The following is a 22,213-nucleotide window of genomic DNA, read 5'->3' on the forward strand; positions in this document are numbered from 1 at the left end:
TTTTGTAAAGAAATCTTCCACTATTTTCTTAATTAACGCGCTTTGTACCTGTAGTTGGCCTAATCTCTGTTCTCTTTCCTTCTTTAGTTTGTAGGCCAACCATCTCCCTGGTTTGTTAGCATTTTCAAAGAAATTCTGTTTAGTCAATTTCATTTGTTTAGCTAGTTTATTTGTCTCTAAAAGATTCAGTTTATGTTTTAGAGTGTTCATCTGTATCTCGAGGTCCTTTTTTGATGGGTCTTCCTGTAACTCCTGTTCAAACTTCAACAGCTCATCTATTAGTTTAAGTCGTTCTTGTTTTCTCTTTTAACTTATTTTTGCTGAGTAGGTTATACTCAAACCTCTGAGATATGTTTTAGCTGTATCCCAAATATTTTGTAAAGTGGTTTCTTCAACTTCATTTTCTTGGAAGAAAAAATTTAATTCCCTTGTTATTTCTTCTTTGAAGTTTTTATCTTTTAATAAAGATTTATTGAATGTCCATCTAGGTATTTTTATTGTTCCTTTTGGGGTCATGGTTATAGGATTGTGATTGGCCCAGACATTTGTATCTATTTCAGCTTCTAACAGGTCTGAAATTACGTTTGAGGTTATCCAAATCATATCAATTCTCGACCATGACCTATGTCTATTCGAGTAGAAAGTATACTTGGAAGAGGTTGTATTTTTGTGTCTCCAAACATCTATTAGTCTAAATTCCTCTAATATATTAAAAACGGACTTTGGAAGTATTCTCCTTCCTTCCTTTCCATTAGTATCATTCTTTTTTTGTCGACAATTTTTTTGTCGACAATTGCATTAAAGTCTCATATTAAACACAAAGTTTGATAGTTTGTAAGAGTAAAGTATGTACTATGGAATGGGCTCCCCAGAGAGGTCCACCTGGCACTGTTGTTATTTGTTTTTTGGCACCAGACCAAGACCTTTTTATTCAAACAATATTTTAACAACTTTTAATACTATCTATAGGTTTTAATTTTTGCAGCCAGGGTGAATCTGGATTTTATGTGCACTATCTGTTTGTTTATTGTATGGAAGCCGTCCCAAAGCTTATGCGAATGGGACAGCATACAAAAATTCTGAATAAATAAATAAATGTTATTTTTGTTAATAGCTTCTTGATGGTCATTAGGAGCATAGATCGCCACCAAAAGCACCTTTTTATGTTTTATTGTCACTTCAGCCAATAGAATTCTACCATCTTCATCTGCAAAAATATACTTAGGATCCAATTTTTCTTTAATATATAAAGCCAAACCTCTTTTCTTTTGATTAGTGGAAGATATAAATAACTTGCCAAGTTTTGGACGTTCCAAAAGTTTATGTTGTTGTCTTTTTATATGTGTTTCTTGTAAACAAATTCCATCTAGTTTCAGTTTTTGAAGTTGAGAAAACGTCTTTTTCTGCTTAGAGGGTGAGTTTAATCCATTTATATTCAGAGAAAGTAATTCAATTCTTCCTTTCATTTTAAGAGCGGTATTTATAATATATATGTATATCTATTTATATTTAGCCTTCACGCTTCTACCTTTTCTCTTTTCTTTTGGTTCCAATAAGTGCTCATCCTCTTGTTGGTCAGTAGTTACTATTTCTCCTTCTTCTGAATGGAAAGTTGTTGCAGCCATTGCTTCACCATTTTTCCTTCTTTCCTTTTCTTCAGTCCGCTCTTCATCTTCAAATGTAGTTTTAAAATTTTCATAAAATTCTTGGGCTTTGAAAATGGCATCCAGTTTAAGTCTTGTGGAATTCCAAGTGAAAGATACCCCTGCTGGTGTTATCCATCTGAACATAATTCCTTTCTTTATCATCTTGGAAGTGAGAAGTTGATACTTCTTCCGTCCTTCTACTTAATATTGTTGCATTGTCTCACATTTGCAAACACCCTCTTCCCACAAAAAAGATTGTTGTAGGATGCCATTGTGGAAACTGGCCCTCGGGGACGCACCTATTTTTCCCAGCAGTCCCCACACCTCCTGGCCCCTCCTGCCACAGCTGCCCCACCAAAGGAAATCTCATTCCGCACAAAGAAGCACAAACAGTCTTGGCACTTGCCAGGTGGGGCACATCTTAACAGGTCTTCGTATCTGGCAAAAGGTGCAGCGGTACCTTGGGAAGCTGACTTTTCTCCGCCTCAGCCCCAAGGAATGCGCGAGCTGCACAGCAGGATCCCCTCCCTGGCAGACTGGGGGGCACAGCACGGAGCGCCCCCAGGGCTGCAGCACGGGTGGGCCAGCGCCACGACTGACCCGGCCTGCCGCAAGGCAGGGCCCTTCCCCGAGGGACCTGGGAGAGAGCCTGGCGGGCCCTGGGTGGAGGACAGCACCCCAAGCCCCACGCCCGGAGGACCGCCAGGGCCGGGAAGAGGCAGGCTGGCTCACTCTGCAGAAGTGCCCGGGAGGCCCCCCTTCCAAGGAGGGGAGTCCTTGCAGGCGCCTGGTGTGGTCATCAGCATTTAATAACAATGTTTGACTGTGTCTTTCACTGAGAGTTATTGTAAGCCACCTGAGAATTAGGCTGAGGAGCAGTATGAACGTACCATACATAATTAACAGTCAAACTATTAATAGGAATAGGACTGCGGGTGGTGCAGTAGTTTGAACTGCTGAACTGCTGGGCTGGTTGATCAAAAGGCTGACAGTTCGAATCTCCATGATGGGGTACCTCCCGTGCTTTGTCCCAGCTCCTGCCAACCTTGCAGTTTGAAAGCATGCAAATGCAGGTAGATAAAAAGGCACCACTTTGGTGGGCAGGTAACAGCGTTCCGTGCACTTCGGTGTTTAGTCATGCCGGCCACATGACCACGGAGACTGTCTGCGGACAAACGCTGGCTCCCTTGGCCAGGAAACGGAGATGAGCACCGCCCCCAAGAGTCAGGCATGACTGGACTTCACGTCAAGGGGAAACCTTTACCTTTATTAATAGGAAGTCCTTCATAGACATTTAACGGAAGGACCGAGTTCATGTGGGTTGCCCTGTGCCTTTGCCAGAACACTGAAAAGGGGGAACAAATTTGCTTCTTAGTGAGAAAATAAGTAGAGTATAGTCTGCATGCTTTTCCTTATATTCTTATAAAGAAAAAGGACTGGAGATTGATGCATTTTTAAAATGAAAGCTGGAATATTAGGGAAGGGGCTTGGGACAATCGCAGGGTTCATAGGGTCTGCAGGAGCCCAGATGAAATGAAGGATGGTGCTGAAGGTCAAGCTGTGACCAGAAAGGAACCTTCAGGCCCTCCCCAGTTTTCCTCTTCCCTCCGTCAGCAGCTCTTCTGAAGAAAGGCCGTCTCCAGGCTTCCAAACTCGGCAACTTCTCTTCTCTCCTCAGGGCAGCAGCTCCTCATGGTAACTTCTCCAGGCAAAGTTTGAAGTCCTACCAGCAGGGTTGGCGGAACAGGTTCAAGTCCATCATATGTGCCCTGATGTGACGGTACCTGGGGCAGAACTGACCTGCACAGGCGCTGTTCATTCAGGGTGAAAAACACGGACACACATGCTGAAGACCATGCAGAGCCCGCTGGGTGGGACCACCTCTTGTTCATGCAACAGAAGCTTCTTCGCCAGCGCAAAGGGCACCCGTGATTATGCCAGGCACCCTCCCTGGCCAGCACTCTCATGGCACCAGCGCATCCACAGAGGTGTTCGAGCGCCCGTTGTCAATTGACGATCACTCTGCCGAAAAGGAAAACAGGACCGTCCACCACCGAAGGGCAAGTCCTCTGCTGACCATCCCGCTCTCCCAGGAAGCCCACACGTGGGCAGCTGGCTTCTTCCCCCCGTTGCCTCCAAGCAGCTGGTCCTCAGGAAGTATTCTGTCTCAGGCAGGGGGGTTCACATCATCACCTTGATGGTTAGACACTGACAGCTTATCTCTCATGACTCTGCTCCTCCTTTTGCCCTCGCAGCTAGTGGCTGTCATTACTTCTGGTGGCAATGAATCCTGTCTGTTAATGATGTATTTGCTGTCAAAGGATTTCCTTTAGCCTGTCCTGAACCTATCACCAATTTCAGCGCCGACATCCTGCAAGGGTTAACCTTCTCTCAGCCCACTTTCTGCACACCAGAGAGTCTGTGGGCTAAAGGTCAGAGTGACTCTAAAGAATCGATACGCCAGGTCCTGGTTTACTTACAAGGAGGAAAGTCCTTTACTGTGCACAAGAGACAAGTGAGCCAGCGTTCAGGTCAGCGTTTGGCAGCACGTCCTTTACAATGCTCACATCCTTTACAATACTCGCCTGCCAGGCAGGCTCCAGTTAGCTGGAATGGGCAGCTGACAGAGCCCCTGAGGGCATTTGGTGTCCGCACAAGACAAAACGGGAAATGGCCAGCTTTCTTTCTTCTTTCTTTATTTTGTTAGCAAGCCCAAATATTTACTATATGAAACTTCCCATCATAACACTCCACGGCACCCCAAAGGCTACCACAAAGAGGAAGGCCAAGATCCCTTCTTGCTGATACCAGAGTGTAGGATGAGGAATAATCAGTTCAGGTTGTGGCAACCCAGATTCAGGCTAGACTTTCCTCACTGTCAGAGCAAGACAGTGGAACCAGTTGCCTAGAGAACTGGAGGGCTCTCCCACATTCACAAAGAACCTGGGCAGCCCTCTGAGTGGGATGGTGTAACGTGGTGTCCTGCAACAGCAGGGGGCTGGACCCGATGGCCTTCGTGGCCCCTTCCAACTCTACCATTCTATGATTCTGTATGATGCCCATTCTCCTGAGTGGCCTTAACACCTAGGACACCCAGAACAAGTGCCTGTCAAGACTCCCGTAACACGCAGTATGAGCTGATTAAACTAAGCAAACAGCAAGGCATAAGTTCATCAGTAGCATAGGATAAGGGGCATTCTCTCAAAACAGAGGACGGCTGCATGTCAGCACCTTTGGAAAACAACACCTGGTGAGCTAAACAAGGTAGCAATGGGGCAGCATTTCACTCATGCTAAGAAGGCCTGAGCTTTCATGGGCAGAGACGCAGGCCAGGATTTTACAGCACAGGCTCAATACACGAACAAAGCTCTACTGGGACCCCCACCGAAGCCCCACGTTTTATGGCCTTCTGTGTGAAGGAAAGAGGTGCAGCCCTTTTTCATCTAGCGGTTGGCTGGCTGGCTTCATAACAGGCCAGTCATTGCCAACTGCCAAAGCAAGGTTGCGCAGTCAGCACACGGGTTCCAGCACTGGGTTAGGAGAGCCAGCAGCGCCCCTCCATGAGGCCCTGCCAGGCCCCGCTCTGTTTTGGTATCAGCGTCGGGGCTGCATGGGAGCAGGCCGTGGTGCCTTTTATGCCCCCTGCCCCCCCTGGTGCGCCACATGCTGCAGGAAGCATTTCTGGGCTGGCAACACGTTGCAGCTTCTTGCCGCTCCCAGTGTACTGAATGCTTGGATATGGGGGCTCGTTCAACATGGGTGTGGCTAGTGGGGAAAGGGTGGTCCGCAGTGGGGCCCGATTCAAAGGGGAGTGGTGAACCCATGCAATGAGCACCAGCAGTCCCCACCCCACAAAAGAGACAGAGGCCACAGCCTGGCCGCTGGCCATCCTTTTGGGGGCCAAGCCAGTCATGGCAGCTGTGCATGAGTAGAACTGTGAGAAATGAAAAATTACTGTTACTAAGGGTGAGATAAAGGGCTAGGGTAGGATCATTGAAACCTCTTAAGGCCAAAGGGCCTGAGGATAGAACCATGTAGATAGTTGTAATAAAAGTAATAGTGCTTCTTACAACAAAGTCCTGAAGAACACAAGGGGGGTGAAGTTGGGGTGCAGTGGTAAAACTGTCACCTTTAGTGGAAGAGAGCAGGAAATTGATTGCCTTTTACAACTGGCTATAATGAGCCTGTTCGTCTGATCTCATCCTCCCACAAGATTTAGGGAATAAGTGGGCATCAAGTGAGAGGCCACAAGGCCAAGCCGACCTGTTGAACTCTTAGAAGGTAGTGTGCACGCTTAATAGGTTCATGAATAGGAACTGACACACCTCTCATAGGTAATGGGCTCATTAGCATGAACATGGGATGTATGAGCAGGAGGGGGAACATATCGAGGGGTAGTATGATGTAATCAGATGGAGAAGATTGTGACTTCTTAGTAACCCAGCCAGTGGGAGACAAGAGGCAGGGTCTGCGAGCCGGGAAAAGGGAATACAAGGCAATGTCTTTTGTGGAAATGGCGCGCTGCCTGTGTGGTGGGCGCCCGCTCTTGCAAGAACATATTAAACTGTTACTCCTTGGTACTTTGCCTCCCATATCGTCACTGCTTGGATTTTATTCCTTACAGAAGCACACAGAAAGAAGGAACTGGGATACTGGAACAGGTGAGAGGCGCCAACCCCGTTCTCCTTGTGGGGATGCTTCTTCTCTTCAGAGCCCCTCGCCCAGACCCTTTGCTGTGACGGCTCCAGGGTCAGAAGTGAGCCCAGCTGCAAAGAGACTGCCTGGGGAGACACGGCGCCCCCCCCCCCCCATTCGCATGCCCTCTCTTCTGCAGAGAAGGATCAGAGTGCCCTTCCGTGCGACTGGGGCCGTTCCTCCTCGAAGACACCGAGGGGCTGAGCAAGGACTCGCAATTTCCCTGCACCCCAAGCGGCCGGCACCTGCCTAACCCGCCAGTGTCAGGTATGCTTGCAGGCCACATGCTGTGCTCCCAGGGCAGGCAGAAAGCTACTCTGGGATGGAGTACCATGTTCTTTTCTGGGCTACGAGTTTAAGAAGACTATTAGGAAACATCTTGAGATGGCTACAAAGGTGAGCGAGAATCTTTTTGGTGAGAACAGTATGAGGGAACTGGGGCTGCTCACTTTGAGGCAAGGGTGGGTAACTGGAGCTAACCTCAAGCGTAAGTTCACTTGAAGCCAAATATTAATCAAGGTGCAGTTTTAAAAATCACCCATTTGAAAGATGAAATAAACACGTTATTACAAATACTTGTTATTTTAAAAACTAAAGTGGATCCTTTTTATATTAAAATAATTTCACTTATGAATCAAGCTCATTAAAAGCACACATACAATATATTTAAGTATGTTCTCATACTTTCTGAAATAATGTATGGCCCCTCTATCAAACAACTTTGAGCGGTTCAGGCCGGTCGTTTCCAGCGCTCAGAGCCACTCTTCAGAGGAGGCGGGTGCGGCCGGCGCTCTGCGTCCCCCAAACGCTTAGCGGAGCCGAGTGTGTCGGGTGCAGCCCAGACAGGGTTGAACCAAGCCCTCCCTTTCTGTGTGGAAGAGCAGACTGGGGCAAACGTATCTAACGCTCAGTGTCAAGGCTTGCCTGACACAAGACTTTCACACGTGCAAATGAGGAACGTCCGAATTCCCTCGACCGAAGAGTAACCCGGCGGTTTCTCCCCACGGCACGGGGACACTTCTTCCCAGCAGCCTCGGCTCCCCGCGCGGCCTCGAGCCCAGAGCTCCGCGCGTGCGCAGAGGCGCGCCTGGCCGGGGGCCGGGCCGGGCCGCGCCGCGCCGCCCTGCCTTCGGGGCGCCGCGCCTCCTCGCCCGCCGAGCCGAGCCGCGCCGCATCGCATGTCCGCGCCGCGCAGGCTGGCCGTGCTGGGACTCGGCTTGCTGCTCTCGCGGGCCGCGGCGTCGGCGTCGGCGTCCGCGGGGCGCTGCTCGGCCCGGCCCTGGCCGCTCCTCCGCACCGCCGCCGCCAGCATGCAGAGCGCCGCGCCCGGGCCCAAGCTCCTCAGGTACGGCGCGCCGGCCGTGCGGGCCTCCGCCGCGCCCTGCTCCGCCCGCAGCCGGTCCCGGTCCCGGTCCCGGCTCCGGCCTGCCGCCGCGGGCTCCGCGGAGGCCCCTGCGCGGGCAGCCCGGAAACGCGCTCGCCCTCGAGCCGGGCCGCCGCCGGGGAACTGGGGTCTCGGAGGCCGCGGGGCCCTTCAGCGTTTCACGCGTGCGCTGGCACCCGTGTCGCGCCGAGCGGGCGAGGGGGGGGGGCTTCGCGGTCGCGCCGGGACGTGCCCGCGGAAATGCGGGGCGCACGAGCCAGGAGCTGCCAGAGACCCTCCGGAAAGGGCGGCTGAGCAAGGGCTTGTGTGAGCGAGGACGCCCCGCTCGGCTCCGGAACCGGAACCGGAACCTGCCTCGTCCGGGCCGGTTCGGACCACGGGATCGACCCCACTCATGTCCCCCGCGTGGGTTGTCGAAGCATGGTTGCGGCGCTGGTGAACCGTGAGCAGCCTTTAAGAACGCGCGCTCGTTCCGGGGATGCGCGCGGTGGGTCGGTCGCCTCGCTTTGCTGATTCGGCCTTGTTTGAACCCCCCAGCCCCCCCCACGACCCACGCTCAGGCTCCCCATGTGGATGATCGGGCGCTCTGACGCCACAGATGCGGCAGCCCCCACGGGGCACAAATCCCCCACATCCCAGGAGGGCACATTTAGCCGTGGGGTCGTGCCGGTGTCTTGCGTGGCAGCTGGGACCCCCGCAACTCGGTCACTCCTGGCCAAGCCGCTGCTCTTCGCTGCTGGTAGGCACGGAGGACAAACGTGGAGCAAGCAAAACGCGCCTTCAGATGAGCCAGGCGGAAGAGGCGTAGCACGTTGCGAGGGGCCATGGCGGGGGGCGGGGGCCGAGCGCCAGGGACTGCTCGGCCAGAAGCCCGTGTCAGCGGAAGCCCTCCCAGGGCTGCCCTGCCGTGTAAGGTGAGGCGGTAACAGGAGTTCCTTCTCTACAGCCAGGAGGAAGCTCAGGCCATAGACCAAGAACTGTTCGATGAGTACAAATTCAGTGTTGACCAGCTGATGGAGCTGGCTGGGCTGAGCTGTGCCACAGCCATTGCCAAGGTAGGTGGTACCTGGCAGGTGCTATGGGCGGCATTGGGTGGGGGCGGTGTGCGACTTGCACAGGTGGAGGAGGTTTGGGACAAAATGGAGGTTGGGGCATAACTGTGGCATGAGAGGCTAATCTAGGCCTCCTCTGAATTCTCAGTTGCGCAGCCCAGATTAAGTATTTTTAAGTCCCTTTGACTTCAGACTGGGATTATAGTACCAAAGTTAACTAAGAATGGATTTTGACCAAAGTCCATAGGATATAAGGAAAATGCTGGATTATTGGCTTGTTGTTCAGTGTGAACAGCCTGTTCCTCACAGCAGGATTCCATCTGATGCTGGGACAGTAAGTGACCGCCTGTTGTATCTTTTAACAATTATAAATTGCTTCTAACAATTCTTTTAACAAACAAGTTGCTAAAATCGAAACAAGTAAAGCAGTGGAACACTCGGAGTTTACATGTACCATTTTAAGACTTTGTTCTGTTTAAACAGTATTCCGGGTATTTGAAATGTGAATATGTATTCTTGTGTCATCTGTGCCTAGAAAAATGCAACTCTGCAACCAGAATAAATTGTCCAAATAAAGCAAATTGGAATTGTAGAAGGGAGGCAGGATTTAAGAAGGACAATAAAAACTGAATATGTAGTTGTGGATAATAAATTCAGCTTTTGAGAGTGATGGATAAGAGACAGATGTGGAAGTCCTTCTCCCAGGCTCTGCTAATCTTATTTACCATGTAAATGTGCTCCTCTAAGGAGACTTCAGAGACTTAGGTTTTCAGTTCTTAATATTCAGTCACTATAATGTTACTCTTTTTTCTTTTTAATTAAATGTGAGATTTTAAGGATACTGATAGGATTCTTAGCTGAGTCCCAGAGCCTGCAGGCTTTCTGTGTGTCCAGGGAATTTGCCTGCATGCTGAAAATTGCTGATCTGTTTTCTCTTTCTACTCCAAGGCATACCCAAGCAGCTCCTTCACTATCAGTCCCCCGGCCGTATTGATTGTGTGTGGCCCTGGGAACAACGGAGGAGATGGTCTGGTTTGCGCCCGGCACCTGAAAATGTTTGTGAGTGATTGACTCCTTTTTAATTCAGGGCACATTTGTGAGTGATGCCTTATTCTGACATACAGTTGAACTTAGCTGGGTACTGCGGTATGCAATGATGAAAGCAAGCATTTAAATTACTGCTGAACTGTGGACCAATAGTAGTAAAGGCCAGGAAGTACAGGCATCACCGGAAGGCTGCTGGTAACCCAGAAGGTGCTGCTTCTGCTTCCTCCTTGTGTGTGCGCGTGAGCAAAGGCAGCAAATCCCATTGGTGTTCATTGAAAATACTTATATTAAAGGGAATGGAAAATTAGGGATGACTTTTTAGTTAATCAAGAGCTTTTTGAAAGATCCATCCAACCAATGAATTAGCTAATCACTACAGCCCTGCAAACTGTGCCTTTGCCACAGTATCGGCTGATCCACAGAGGGACCGGAATTGGGCGTAGGGAGAGACAGTAACGCATCAACGAATTCACAAGCCGGGGAAAAGCACTCCCCACTGTCTAGATCAGGGTGGGCAGCAGGCAGATCGCCAGGCAAGATTGAACTTCAGCTCTCGGCATCCTAACCGGGGACTGTGCAGGCGGGAGCTTCTCGGTGTTGGTCCAAGGCATGTTAAGATCTGCCTTCTGCCCCACAGTCTCGACATTTGGCCTCTTTGTAAGGCTCTTCTCTTCCAACAGGGTTTTCTTGGCTGGTGTGATGGGACTTCCAGCTGCTTGTCCCAGATGAGTACTTTCAACAAAAAGACTTGCGCACTGGGCCTCCTCTTTGGGTCTTTTTCGTGTGAGACATCTGTTTTTAAAAAGAAAGCATTTAAAGTAGCTGGCCTATTCAGATGGTATTCTGTACTGCAGCGTTGTGTATGGGAAGGAGGAAGTAGCTTGGAAACAGTACATTTTAAAAATGAGAGACTGGTTTACATCAACACTATTCAAAATTATTTTGACAGGCAGGAAAACTGCACCAAAACTTAATGAGATGCAGTGGAACCATAGTAGAGGCAATTGAGCCCAAATTCCTGCCCAGTGCTGTTAAGGCAGCTCTGAAAGATGTCTGTCCAGCTGCCTCCAGTGGGAAAGCCCATATACGTGGGTCCATTGCCTCACTGCTCTAACAGCCAGGAGGCTTTGCCTGATGTTCGGTCAGAATGTGGCTTCCTGGAACTTGAACCCGTTACTCTGTGTCCTGCCTGCTGGAATGGTTGGGAAGAGATCCTGGCCTTCCGCAGTGTGAAAGCCTTTCAGCTACAAGGGATCCCCAAGTTGCAAATGTCTGAGTTACAAACAGCTGGTACTTGTGAACAAAATTCCATAAATCTGCCCTGAGGCCCCTCAGGCCACTATAGCAGAATATAAATTTGATTGATTAATTAATTAATTCAAACCTATTATTTTTATTGAATTTTATTTTAAAGCATTTGTACTGTTCCTTTAGTTGACTGACTCTCAAGAGGGTTTACATTATGTTTAATTTTTAAAAAATTACTGCAGGAAATTGTCATCACCATAGAGAGAGAGGAAGCGAAGGGGGAGAGAGGGAGGGCCTCCAAAGCATGCTTTCCTCCCTTGCACATCCAAGAAGGGAAATCCCTTTGGCATTTCCATGGGGGCTAGAGAAATTTGCGGTTTTTCCACTTTCATGGGGGTTCTGTGCCCCTGCCCTCTGTGAATATGGAGAGCCAACTATACATGATCTGACTTAAAGATTCAAGTTAAAGACAAATTTCAATTTTCTCAGGAATGGAACTTGTTTGTAACCTGGGGACAGCCTGTATTTGAAACATGCTATTCTCTCTGCCCTTGGTCTTTTCAAGGCTAAACATGCCCAACTCTTTCAGTCTCACAGGACTTTGTTTCCAGCTCCCTGATCATCTTTGTTGCCCTTCTCTGAACTTCTTCCAGTCCACCTGTATCTTTCTTGCAGCGTGTTGCCCAGAATTGCACGTGGTACTCAGGATGGGTCCTAGCTAGTACCAATTAGAGGAAACTGGTACCTCTATAACATTGTTGTTGGTATTGTCTCCGCTAATTTAGCAGAAATAAATGTGAAATACAAAAACTGAAAGGCTGGGGAGGGTGACCTCAGAAACCAGCAAATGGCTGAGTGTAGGGATGTTGCCTGCCTGTGGCAGTCCTCGCTGAAGGGACTGAGCCGCATCTGTGGGCTGGGTGAGCACCCCTCGCTGCTCCTGGCTCAGGACAGGCAGCCCTTAAAGCAGCCCTTGAAGCTGTCCAAGCGTTGCCAGTTCCAGCCCTAGCAGATGACTGTCTGAGTGGGGCTGCCTCTGAACCGCGAGGCTCCAGATGAAAAGCACACTCCTTTTTGTGGCATAGATTTATTCTCCACCATTTAGGACTTCTTGCTGGATAAAAGGTATTAGCATCCTGACTTTTGCTTTTGAGGCAAATCAGGATAGACTGACGGATTTTATTCTTGTACTGTTGATTTTGTTGTTTTTATTACTGTCTGCTCATGCTTTTATTGTACACCACCCAGAGAGCCCTTTAGGCAATAGGGAAGTATAGAAATACAATAATAATAAAAGATAAATTGTGAGCCTTACATTAGCTGCCTTTCTTTTTTGCAGGGCTATGAGCCAACTGTGTATTACCCCAAACGCCCCAACAAGCCACTTTTTGAAGGTTTAACCACACAATGCAAGAAAATGGACATCCCTTTCCTCTCGGAGTTTCCATCAGAGGTAGGGAGCCCTCCCTCCATTCAACCCAGAGCTCCGTGTGTTAAATCGAGTCAAGACAGAAAGAAATGTATTTCTCTTCACCGGCTGTAGCAAACATATTAGCCACCAAATACAGGAAGCCAACTTTACTGCTTTCTAGATGCTTGTAACTTGCAAAAATGATATGGCTAAGATAATGAAATTGATGTGAATGGTTCCATGTGGGGAGCGGGGGAAATCTTTTGTGAAGAGATGAGGTAGAAAGGGAGAGGGGTTGTGAAAATGGGGAATTAGTGAAGGTGGAGAGAGAAAAGGTCTCAGCGGATTATGAAGAAAAAGAGTAAGAATGAGAGTTAGAGATGTGAGATTCTGTGAGGTAAAAGGCTATGAAAGGAGCTATAGATCCCGAGGCACTCAAACGGCGGTCGAAAGTGAACTGAGGAAATGGTGGGAGCCAGGCTATTTATATAACAGGGAAATGGGACAGGCAGCCACCAAAACTTCCAGGCTTAGCCAGAGGAATCTTCCTGAATGCGATGCGCAGAGGCCACGCAAAGAATGAAACGGATGTGGGGGTCCCACGTGGGGAGGGAGGCATAAGCAAGCAGAGAGAATAAGGCACCTGGGAGAGGGCAGAGGTCTCCAGCACAGTCCTGTGCATGCCTGGCCAGGAGACAGACCTGGAATGCAGTGAGCTGTAGAAAGATAGAAACAGCGTGAGCCAGAAGGGGCCTCCCGGGCCATCTAGTCTGACCCCATGACATGCTTACCATGTGCATGTCCAGCCTGTCCTTGAACACTCCCACCGGTGGGGCTTCAGCCACCTCCCGTGGAAGCCCACTCCATGCCCTGGGAGTCCTAACTGTCAGGAAGGACTTCCTGGCATCCAAGTGTAAACGGCCCAGAGAACTTCAGCTATGGGCGATAAAGGAGTGCAATGTAGAATAATAGAATTCCCAGGTCAGTGAGTGTACATTTTGGCTCTGTTGCTCTGGTGTAATCAAGTAGCTCTTCAATTAAGCAGTCTGGTGTGTAATAGAATAGCAAAGGCACATCGTGTAGGTGACTCTGCTGCCGCCTCCTCGTCTGCCAGCTCCTTCGTTTTCCGCAGCGCCCACCCTTCTGTCCTTGGGAGCCTCCCTTGCATCAGTGGGAGAGATGCAGGCCTGCCTGGGGCTGCCCCAGAGCACCCGCTGATCTCAGGCTGCTGGTGGTGTAGGGCAAAATAAGGCAGACCTCCGAACAAGCAGGGACGGCTGGATCCAGGGAGAGGGGTGGGAAAGTAGCAACTTTTGTAGTCCCGTTGCTCGTCCCAGAGTGAAAGACTATTTTTGGCTTGAAACACTTTGGACCCTTAAATGGGTTTGCAAACAAGGGTTATTTCCTGCCTCTATTTAAACTGCTTTCAGATGCTTCTGGATGCATGGTATGGCCCTCTGTAACTTGCTGCATTTGATGTGTGTTGATGTGCTGTTGAAGAACGCCCGTCTTCACAGCCCACTAAAAGTGCATGTCGGTGATCCGTCACAGCCCATCTTGCATGCTACCGGGCTCTTGTTTCACTGGCAGGCTGCCCTGATCAACGAGGTCTACGGCCTGGTGGTGGATGCTATTTTTGGGTTCAGCTTCCAAGGGGCTGTCCGGGAACCCTTTGGTACTATCCTGGACACATTGGAGAAGGTCACTGTCCCCATAGCGAGCATTGATATCCCATCTGGTAAGTTTAGTTGCTGCTGCTTCCGTATTTGTGTGGTGCAGTATTAATGGTAAAAGTGTAAATCTTGCCTTTCTCCCTAAAAGAGAATTCAAGGTGGTGAACAGACTGCATCCATCAGCAAGATTTACAACTATCTGAAAAGCCCAAATGATTAACAGTGGGGCTAAAGAACTAATTCTCCCCGACCCAGGTTGTTACAGATGTTAATGACACGCTTTCAAGACCCAGATTTTTAAAGACTGCTGAAAAAGGGAGGCCAGTACCCACTGGATGCCTCTACATCAGACTGGGGAACCTGCAGTCCAGGAAGACATGGCAGGCCACCACCCCCGTTATCCCTGACAACTGGCCAAACGGGTTGGAATGGGAGGGTGTTGGGTTTAATAACTGTACAGGCCCCGACGAGATCGGGAGTTCGCTGCTCTGGATTCTGCCTCAGGGCAGCCCCGGAGAAGGGGCTTCAGGCCTGGCCTGATCAGTGTTGGTCTTTCAAAAATATGGTGGGTTTCCAGCTCTGTAATTTGGGAGAGGTCAGATTAACCTGGATTTTTCAGAGGTGGCCTGTTTATGTCCTGATTAGCCCAAGGACCCTCTGCATTAGATGGTTGTATACTTAAAATTCAGTTCACCTTTTGTGGTTTCAGTTCCCGGAGGAAGACCTCGTTTTCCTCTTCTGTCCAGGTTTTCCCTCAGCCACAAATCGACCCGGCAAGTGCCAGCCCCCCATGCACGCTCTGCCCCATCTTTTCCTCACCCCCATTTGCAATATGGAGCTAGATGATTGTAAGGATTACAAGACAATGTACATAAAGCACTTAAGAGCATTCAAAGTGCTGCACATGTATCATGATTTGCAAATTATCCTTGCAAGAAATCCTGTTCTTTTTACTCTGCAAAGAGCTCTTCCACGTAGGTGTCCCCCAGTGGGAGTCCTTCGGCTCCAGGACAGCAGCAGTTGGCAGTCAGAAGTGCCCCAGGCTGGGGAAGGCTGCTTTCCAAAACTTCTCCCTTCTCTTACATGTTCCCTTTTTGTTTTCAGGCTGGGATGTGGAGAAAGGCAACCCGCACGGGCTGCAGCCAGACATGCTGATATCCCTCACTGCACCAAAGAAGGCAGCGAAGCTGTTCACAGGCCGCTACCACTTCCTTGGGGGCAGGTTTGTGCCTGCAGCCCTGCAGAAGAAGCACTCACTGAACCTTCCTCCCTACCCAGACACAGACTGTGTCCTGCGTCTTTCCTAGAAGTGAGCCCAGCCCAAGTGCCCTCCATCTGCAAAGACCCTGCCCCATAAGTGGCCAAGGCAAATCTAACTCTAAAAGCTTCTCTGGATAAATCCGGTTGCGGGGGAGAGCTTGTCTCAGGGCAACCTGCAGAGATGGCTCGAGCCCAAGAGGGGCTCTCTGGGGGCACCTGTCTCTGTTTCCCCTTGAAGCCTGAGCAAAGCAGCAGCTGTTTGCTGGGTTTGGAACAAAACCTGGCACACTGTCTTAAGACACCAAGAGGGCTTTGTCCTCCTTCAATAAAAATATGTATTATACCTATAAAAAGAATTTGGTTCTATTTTTAAAGGCAAACTCTACATCTGCTTAGCTGTGGTACTTACTGGGCACTATTTAGATGAGCAGTTTGACACAAACACACCAGGTACCCCCTTCTTTAGCGGTTCAGTGCCACACCAGTGAGCTGAATCTTATGCTTGCGCATGTGAGATGCAGAGAAGGGGTGGAGCTCCAGCATGACATGGCTTTGGAGAACGGTTTTATCTTTCTGCAGGACATGCTGCGAATGTGCGGACTCCCCCAGGCCAGAAGCAGTCCAGCACAGGCAGGCAACTGCCTCCCCGAGAAGGAAAGTCAGGCCGAGAGGCCGCCTCTTCTCACCCCCCCCCCGAGCCACCTCTGATCAGCGGTTTCTGGGGGGGGGGGAGCAGCTGCCAGAGCTTCCGCTTTTGGACTGCCGGTAACTGGGCGACCACTGCAGGAAAGAAGGCGGGCCTTGGCTGAAGACAAGCACACTCCGTTAAGGAACGTTTATCCATACAGCATCTCTGTATTTAAGCATCGTACCCTCTCTCTGCATTTGCCATTCCCACCTCCCCCCTTAGCAGGTTTTGGTTTCTTTAAGTAAAAAGGAGAAAGAGCCAGCCAGTCTCTTCCCAAAAGGAGCAGAAGTGGGTGGAGAGCAGTTCACGCAGAGAGCCTCCACTCCTGGGATTGCTGCGACAGGGTCTGGCAGGCATGTGGCTCCGAGCACTTTGGCCCAGATGCTGGCCCAGTCCCCTCACTCCGCTTTCCTCTTTGCCTTCCTCTGCCTGGGCCTGGTAGTTGGAGTCCCTCTGTCTTCGGGTCCTGTGGCTTCCACCTGCCGCTCCTCTGGCTCACTCCCTCCATCCTCCTGTGGCTTTTCCTTCCTCCTCTTCTTCCTCTTCTTCTTCCTAGGAGCTTCCTCCTCTTGCCCTTCACAAGGACTGTCCTCTCCCATCAGCTCAAGGCTGTTCTGAGGCGTGGCACCCCCACCTCTCCTTTTGCTCTGCTTGGCACTCTCCCGTTTCCTCCTGGGGCTGGTGCGTCTGCCACCATTCAGGGCAGCCTGAGTGGGTGCTGCCTGCTGCTGCTGCTGGAAGCGACTTGCCAAATAAGCCTTTTCCTGCTCCTCTAGCCGTGCCAACTTGGCAGCCATGGTCAAGCCATGCCGAGCCCCCCTGCAGACAACGCAACATCTCACAAGGGAGTCCTCATGCAGACCCCCAGGACATGAAGTTCCTAACTTTGGGGATCAGAGGCTAGTTGGTGCCCCAGAGGTCAAGCAGCACAACAGTACTGCCCAGTGGCTAGCCCACCAACCCTTTCATGGAGGGTTCTGGTGGCAGCAGCACATTGTGGGGGGAATGTGCCGGTGGCCCATTTAAGGCGGTCACCTGTCATGCTTGCCTCCCTCGCCCTCCCTATCCAGCCCCTGGTCCTCGGGGGCAGCCCACCACCACCGCAAAGCTGGCTGCCGTTACACACTGGCCTGTGGCCCCATTAAAGCAGAGCCCCCCCGGGGAGTCGGGGATGTACATGCTGGCCAGAGCCCCACACTCACTTATGGGCTGTTCTTCCTCCACACGCCTGGACCAGCTCTTCATCAGTCAGCCTGTAAGAGAGTGGAACAGAGCGGTCTGCCCGGTCGCCAGAGCTTGCAGCCACTTCTCGGGCCTCCAAAGCAGGCAATCCTGCGCAAGACTGCTGGCACTCACGGGCGGCCGGACTGCGCCCCAGCCACCAAATCCTGCCCATTACCTCCTAGCTGTGGACAAGTCCAGTCTGTCATCCTCATCACTGCTGTCTGAAGGGTGAACTGGGTTCAAGGATTCCTCTCCGCCAGATGTCAGTGTGGCTGCCTGGAAGGAGGCAAGGATGGGCCCAGGATCGGCTCTTGCTGCAGGTGCCCCCTGCCCAGCAAGGTTGGCTGGGCAAGCGGCAGCGGAGGAGAGCAAAAGCATGTGCCGGCCCACATGCCTGGGAGTCAGACGAGCCCGAGACAAGGAAGCTGAGCTGCAACGTCAGAAAGCCCATGAACGGGGCAGGAGGGAAGGGAGGGAACAGTCCTTTGCCGCCTGTTGTCCTGCACAGCTGCTGTTCAGGGGTAAGCTGCTCCTGGCCACAGAGGTTCCACAAAGCCAGCATGGTTAGTGGCCGCTGATGTCCTTCCCCATGTGCTGCGAAGATGATCCGCTGGGAGGAGGACCCCTTTTGCTTGTCCTGAATCCTCCATTTCATGAGGGCCTCAGCCCGAGTTTTGGCAGTATGGGGTAAGTAGGGGGGCAGGGAGTTCTCACACCCACTCCTCATTCGGAGGGGTAAATACCGGGGGGGGGGGGGGGCTTGGAACCCCCATGCTGAAAGCAAGCTGGGGAGAAGATGAAAGAATTGGGTGGGGTGGGGTGGGGTGGGGGCCGTGATGGCAGGCAGACAACTGGGAGCCTTCCATGAATCCAGACTACTAGTGCCTGTCGTTTCCTCCGTCCAGCCTGCTGCTGCTCCCCAGATCCTCTAGACTGAGGCTGAGACCCTGCACATGCTGGATTTACACTCGCTTCCTTTTGGCATTTAAGGAGTCACGCTGAGATCTTGTACCCCGGTTCAAGATGACTCCTGTTCCCTATTCCAACAGGCAAGGGACCCTCCCGACGCCACTCTGCTGCGGCCTGGAACGGAGCGCACCACTCGCTGCCTGCAGGGCAGAGGCTCCGCCAAGGACAAGCCTTGGCGATACCACGGGCATAAACCGCTGCACTCCCGTTACCTTTACGAAGCGGCCGTACAGCATATTCTTCTGCCCTTGGGCTTTACGGGGCTTCTTGTTTGTCACTGGTGCAGCCTGCGCAGAGACCTCCTTCACTCTGACACCACCCTGCATAAAGAAAAGGGGAGCATGGAAGGCAGCCGGCGCTCTCAACCCACCTGCGGTGAGTCCTGTCAGCCTCTGAGCGCCCTCTGCCAGCAGGGTGGGCCAGGCGGGGGAATCGCTCCCGCTGGCCCAGCTGCACACGCCGCCGTCTGGAACGCGGAGAGCTGCTTTCGCACTAGCCCAGTACTGTCGCCACGGACTGGCTGCCCCCACCCTGCAGGCTTTTGAACCGGAGCTCCCCAGGCCATTGGTGGCGCCGCCTGGCCCAGCATTACCCCTCCCACCGTGGCCAGCCAGCACAGGCACCTGTGCAGCAGGAGGAAGGTGCAGCCCGCACAGCCAGCAGGCAGGCGACCTCTTCCACGGCTGCCACTGCCGCAAGGGTTCACGAATGCCCATCCCTTCTTTAAAGCCGGTATTTCTCCAGCTTGCCAGAGCTCCAGCCCCGGGGGCGACACCCACACATCCCATTCCCCAGCGACAGCCTTCCTGTGCTACGGAGGCAAAGGCGGCCACGTCTACCGGCGCCATCCTTACCTGCTCAGCCTCTATGGAAAGGTTGGCGGCGGCTGAATTGAAGAGGTGGTCCCACCAATGGTAGCTGAACTGCTCTGCTGAGTTATGGCCCACCTGTGCCAGGCGGAGGCAGACGTCAGAAACCCTAGCTTGCGCACCCAGCTCTCGAGACAGTAATAACTCCTGCTACCCTAAACTGGACAGGGCCCCAAAGCTGGACGCATGAGGAAGCCGCTCACTCCTGGTCTTCCCCCATTCCACAGCACTCTGCATTCTGAATCCTTTCCTGTTCAGCTGGATAAGAACCTGAATGACTCTGCAATTTTCAGCTAATATGAAAAGGAGGACGTGTTAGTCCCCTTTGGTTCCTTGAAAGAGGAAAAACGGTGGGATATTAACTTAATAATTATGAATAAATACAGACATAGATTTCTAGACCTCATGGCAGGCTTGCCACTGTGTGAGCAACAGACCTATTTGATTTACTCAAGATATGTATTATTTGAAACTACCCTTTTTAGCAGAGAAGCAGGCTATAAATGTGCCAGCATTAGAGGAAGGGAAGGGCAATTCGTTTCTGGGAAGGTTCAGCCTCCCAGAAAGGAAAGGGAAGCGCCAATCTTCAGACTAACAAAGTGTAAGCAAACCTGAGCATTTTCAAAAGGAAAATCGATTCAGGGCACAATGTCACACAAGCTTAAACAGAAACAAGTCCTGTGACTCCCAGCGGTCCCCACCGCCCAGACTGGCTGGGCAATGCTCGGAAACGCAGACTTTACTTCTGCTTAAGTCTGTGTAGGATTGCAGGAAAGGAGAGAACCAGCAATGCAGAGTAATGCACCATCCACAAAGCACATCGGGCAACATGGAGCTTGTCTGGGGAACGCTCCTCTCTGCTCGGCTGGGCTTTGGCGTGCTGCAGATCCACCAGTTGCAAGAGTGCTCCTCACCCCGGCTGTGTCACATTTCACTTTGACCTTTATGGCTTCAGAGATTCCATTTTCTTGCTTCCCAAGTCCTTTACCTAAAACAACACAACACAACATTATTAAAGGGCAGAATGCCACAGGGGATATAAAAACAAAGAGGGGGTAGATAAAAGCTCCTGCGTCTGTTGTTGCAAATAAGATTCTCTACTTTTTGCACAAGGCCAAATATCCAGTCCAGCAGAAGCTACATGCAGCCGTCTCACGGAGCCCAGCCAGAACAGGAGCTGCAGAGCACAGAGTCCGGGAGCCCAGAGCACTGCCTTCTATTGGTCAGACCACTTGCCCATCTGCCCAGCAGGTTTGATGCAGGGGTCTTACCCAACCATACCGGGAAGCTGAACTGAACCCAGGGAGCAGCAGCCTCTCCCGCAAAGCCACTGTGGTGCTGGGTCAACACACAAGCTGAAAGGTTGTGACCCCGTCTGCACAGCACGGCAGCGTTTCCTGGGTCGTTCAATGCAGGAATTGCAGGAAGAAGAAGAGTGTGCAAACCATGTACTTGTTGCATCTGTTTTTGATTAATAAGTCAGAGTTAACCCAGTAACAAAGCATGGGCAATTGTTGGGTTAATGCAGAGTTAAGTAGCCCATAAATAACTCCGTTTCCAGGTTCACACAATATGAAACCATCACAGAACCTGACTGTTGTTTCTGGGCCGTTAGCTGAGGAAAGGAGCAATGAGCAGGCAGCATGTGCTGTGCGCTCATCTCAGCCGGTCCCAGAACTGCCACTGCGGCAAGCTGGGTCCTTCTCAGCTGCCATTGAAAAACCAAGACGCTTCTGCCCCTCAAAAGGGAAACTCAAAAGCATGTAAGGGTAGCATGTTTGATCCCAGAAAATGGTGGTGTGGAATTTAGGAGAGACTGAGCTCTTGACATCATTTTCTTTTTTTTATACCAAGCTCCTCATCTCTATACCCATGAAGATCTGAGTGCCTGTTTGAAACAACAGAGGTAGGCAAGAAGTCTGGGCCTGGGATTTGAGTGTCCTACATAGATTCTAATGCCTCTTATGACTGATAAAACAAGTATACCTTTAAGAAAAATTATATGCATTTATATTGCAGAATTGTGCCACAGATAAATATTGTGTCACATTTACACAGAATCCAGCTTTTCTAGGATGGGAAAAGAACCTGTCCTTTTGTCCCATGTGGTGATGCATGCAAACCTGCCCCTGCTCTAGCCACAGGCATTATGTGGTCCATCCAAGCAGGTGACTCACCGCACCTTTCTTCCAGCCATGCTTCTTCAGTTGCTTTTCAGCAAATTTCAGCCCTTTGCTCTTCTTCTTGAAGGATGTATTGCTCATGATGAAAAGTGACTGGAGACACGTGGAGAACCCTAAAAGACACCTGGATTCTTGTTTTGCCCTCCAAGATCACCTGGTTGAATGTGGTTTAAAGCACACCATCAGAATTCAAATTAAGAAGTCGAAATAACTCACAGTCCTCTTAGTCTAAAACAGCAACAGCTGGATTCTACTTTAAATTTAATATATTATCTGTCAGTATAGACCTAAAATGCTTCCGCTGGCTGGTCAAATTCTGCAACATGCTGGGGCACCACAGCCAGGGCACTGTGCCTTCGCTCTGCAGTAACCTGATGGCCAAGCCAAGGCAGGGCTAGTGAAGCCAAGGGTGCAGGCTGCACCTCCCTTCTCCCACCCAGGTGCGGAGCCTTGCTGGCCCCGCAGCGCCACGTGGGACCAGGGGGGCCCCAGCCACGTCGCACGTGTCGTCTTAACCGCTGTCAGCACACCTTCAGGCTTTTAAATCTACGGAGGGGCCAGGGATGCCACGACTTAGAGAAAAACCAGGGCAAGCTCTGGAGGAAAGCCCCACGCCCGGCATTCTTTTCAGTTGTGCCAACAAAACAAATTCTGGGCACCGCTGCAAATGTGCTTCTTCCAGCGGGAACGAAGCGCTTCCGACAGGGCTATGCTCACCCTGGATCGGCAACACACGGGCGGCGGGCCCCGGCACGGAGCCCGCCCGCGAGAGCGCCGCCCGCCTGGCGCCGCCCGCACGAGCCCCGGGCCGGGACACCCCGCCCGCGGCCGGGATCCGCGCGCGCCGACCGGGCCGGCTGCCCT

The 22,213-nt window shown here is 51.2% G+C and overlaps 2 protein-coding genes across 2 annotated transcripts in view; one reads left to right on the forward strand and one right to left on the reverse strand.

Moving 5' to 3' along the window:
• The first annotated feature begins 7,493 nt into the window (after positions 1-7,493).
• Positions 7,494-15,769, forward strand: NAXE (NAD(P)HX epimerase). The gene is made up of 6 exons (XM_044449100.1): positions 7,494-7,686; positions 8,672-8,780; positions 9,726-9,836; positions 12,412-12,525; positions 14,074-14,221; positions 15,261-15,769. Exons 1-6 carry the CDS (start codon positions 7,520-7,522, stop codon positions 15,461-15,463), a joined length of 852 nt encoding a protein of 283 aa, XP_044305035.1. The 5' UTR covers positions 7,494-7,519; the 3' UTR covers positions 15,464-15,769.
• A 467-nt stretch (positions 15,770-16,236) lies between these two features.
• The window catches only part of GPATCH4 (G-patch domain containing 4), a 6,142-nt gene continuing 165 nt past the window's right edge, over positions 16,237-22,213 (reverse strand). Inside the window, exons 2-8 of the mRNA XM_044449098.1 lie at positions 21,349-21,503; positions 20,081-20,154; positions 19,152-19,244; positions 18,510-18,617; positions 17,504-17,604; positions 17,307-17,357; positions 16,237-16,923 (exon numbers count right to left, since the gene is read on the reverse strand). Coding sequence (XP_044305033.1) covers positions 16,503-16,923; positions 17,307-17,357; positions 17,504-17,604; positions 18,510-18,617; positions 19,152-19,244; positions 20,081-20,154; positions 21,349-21,430 — 930 coding nt within the window. The 5' untranslated portion in view covers positions 21,431-21,503 and the 3' untranslated portion in view covers positions 16,237-16,502. The remainder of the gene's footprint in view (positions 16,924-17,306; positions 17,358-17,503; positions 17,605-18,509; positions 18,618-19,151; positions 19,245-20,080; positions 20,155-21,348; positions 21,504-22,213) is intronic.

Source organism: Varanus komodoensis, unplaced genomic scaffold (genome assembly GCF_004798865.1).
Source record: "Varanus komodoensis strain SLA01 unplaced genomic scaffold, ASM479886v1 scaffold57, whole genome shotgun sequence".
Taxonomy (NCBI): domain Eukaryota; kingdom Metazoa; phylum Chordata; class Lepidosauria; order Squamata; family Varanidae; genus Varanus; species Varanus komodoensis.

Excerpts from the sequence above, each read along its gene's own strand:
- NAXE (XM_044449100.1), top strand. The coding sequence starts at position 7,520 with ATGTCCGCGCCGCGCAGGCTGGCCGTGCTGGGACTCGGCTTGCTGCTC. Across the intron at positions 7,687-8,671 it reads CCCGGGCCCAAGCTCCTCAG|CCAGGAGGAAGCTCAGGCCA; the intron begins GTACGGCGCGCC and ends CCTTCTCTACAG. Across the intron at positions 8,781-9,725 it reads GTGCCACAGCCATTGCCAAG|GCATACCCAAGCAGCTCCTT; the intron begins GTAGGTGGTACC and ends TTCTACTCCAAG.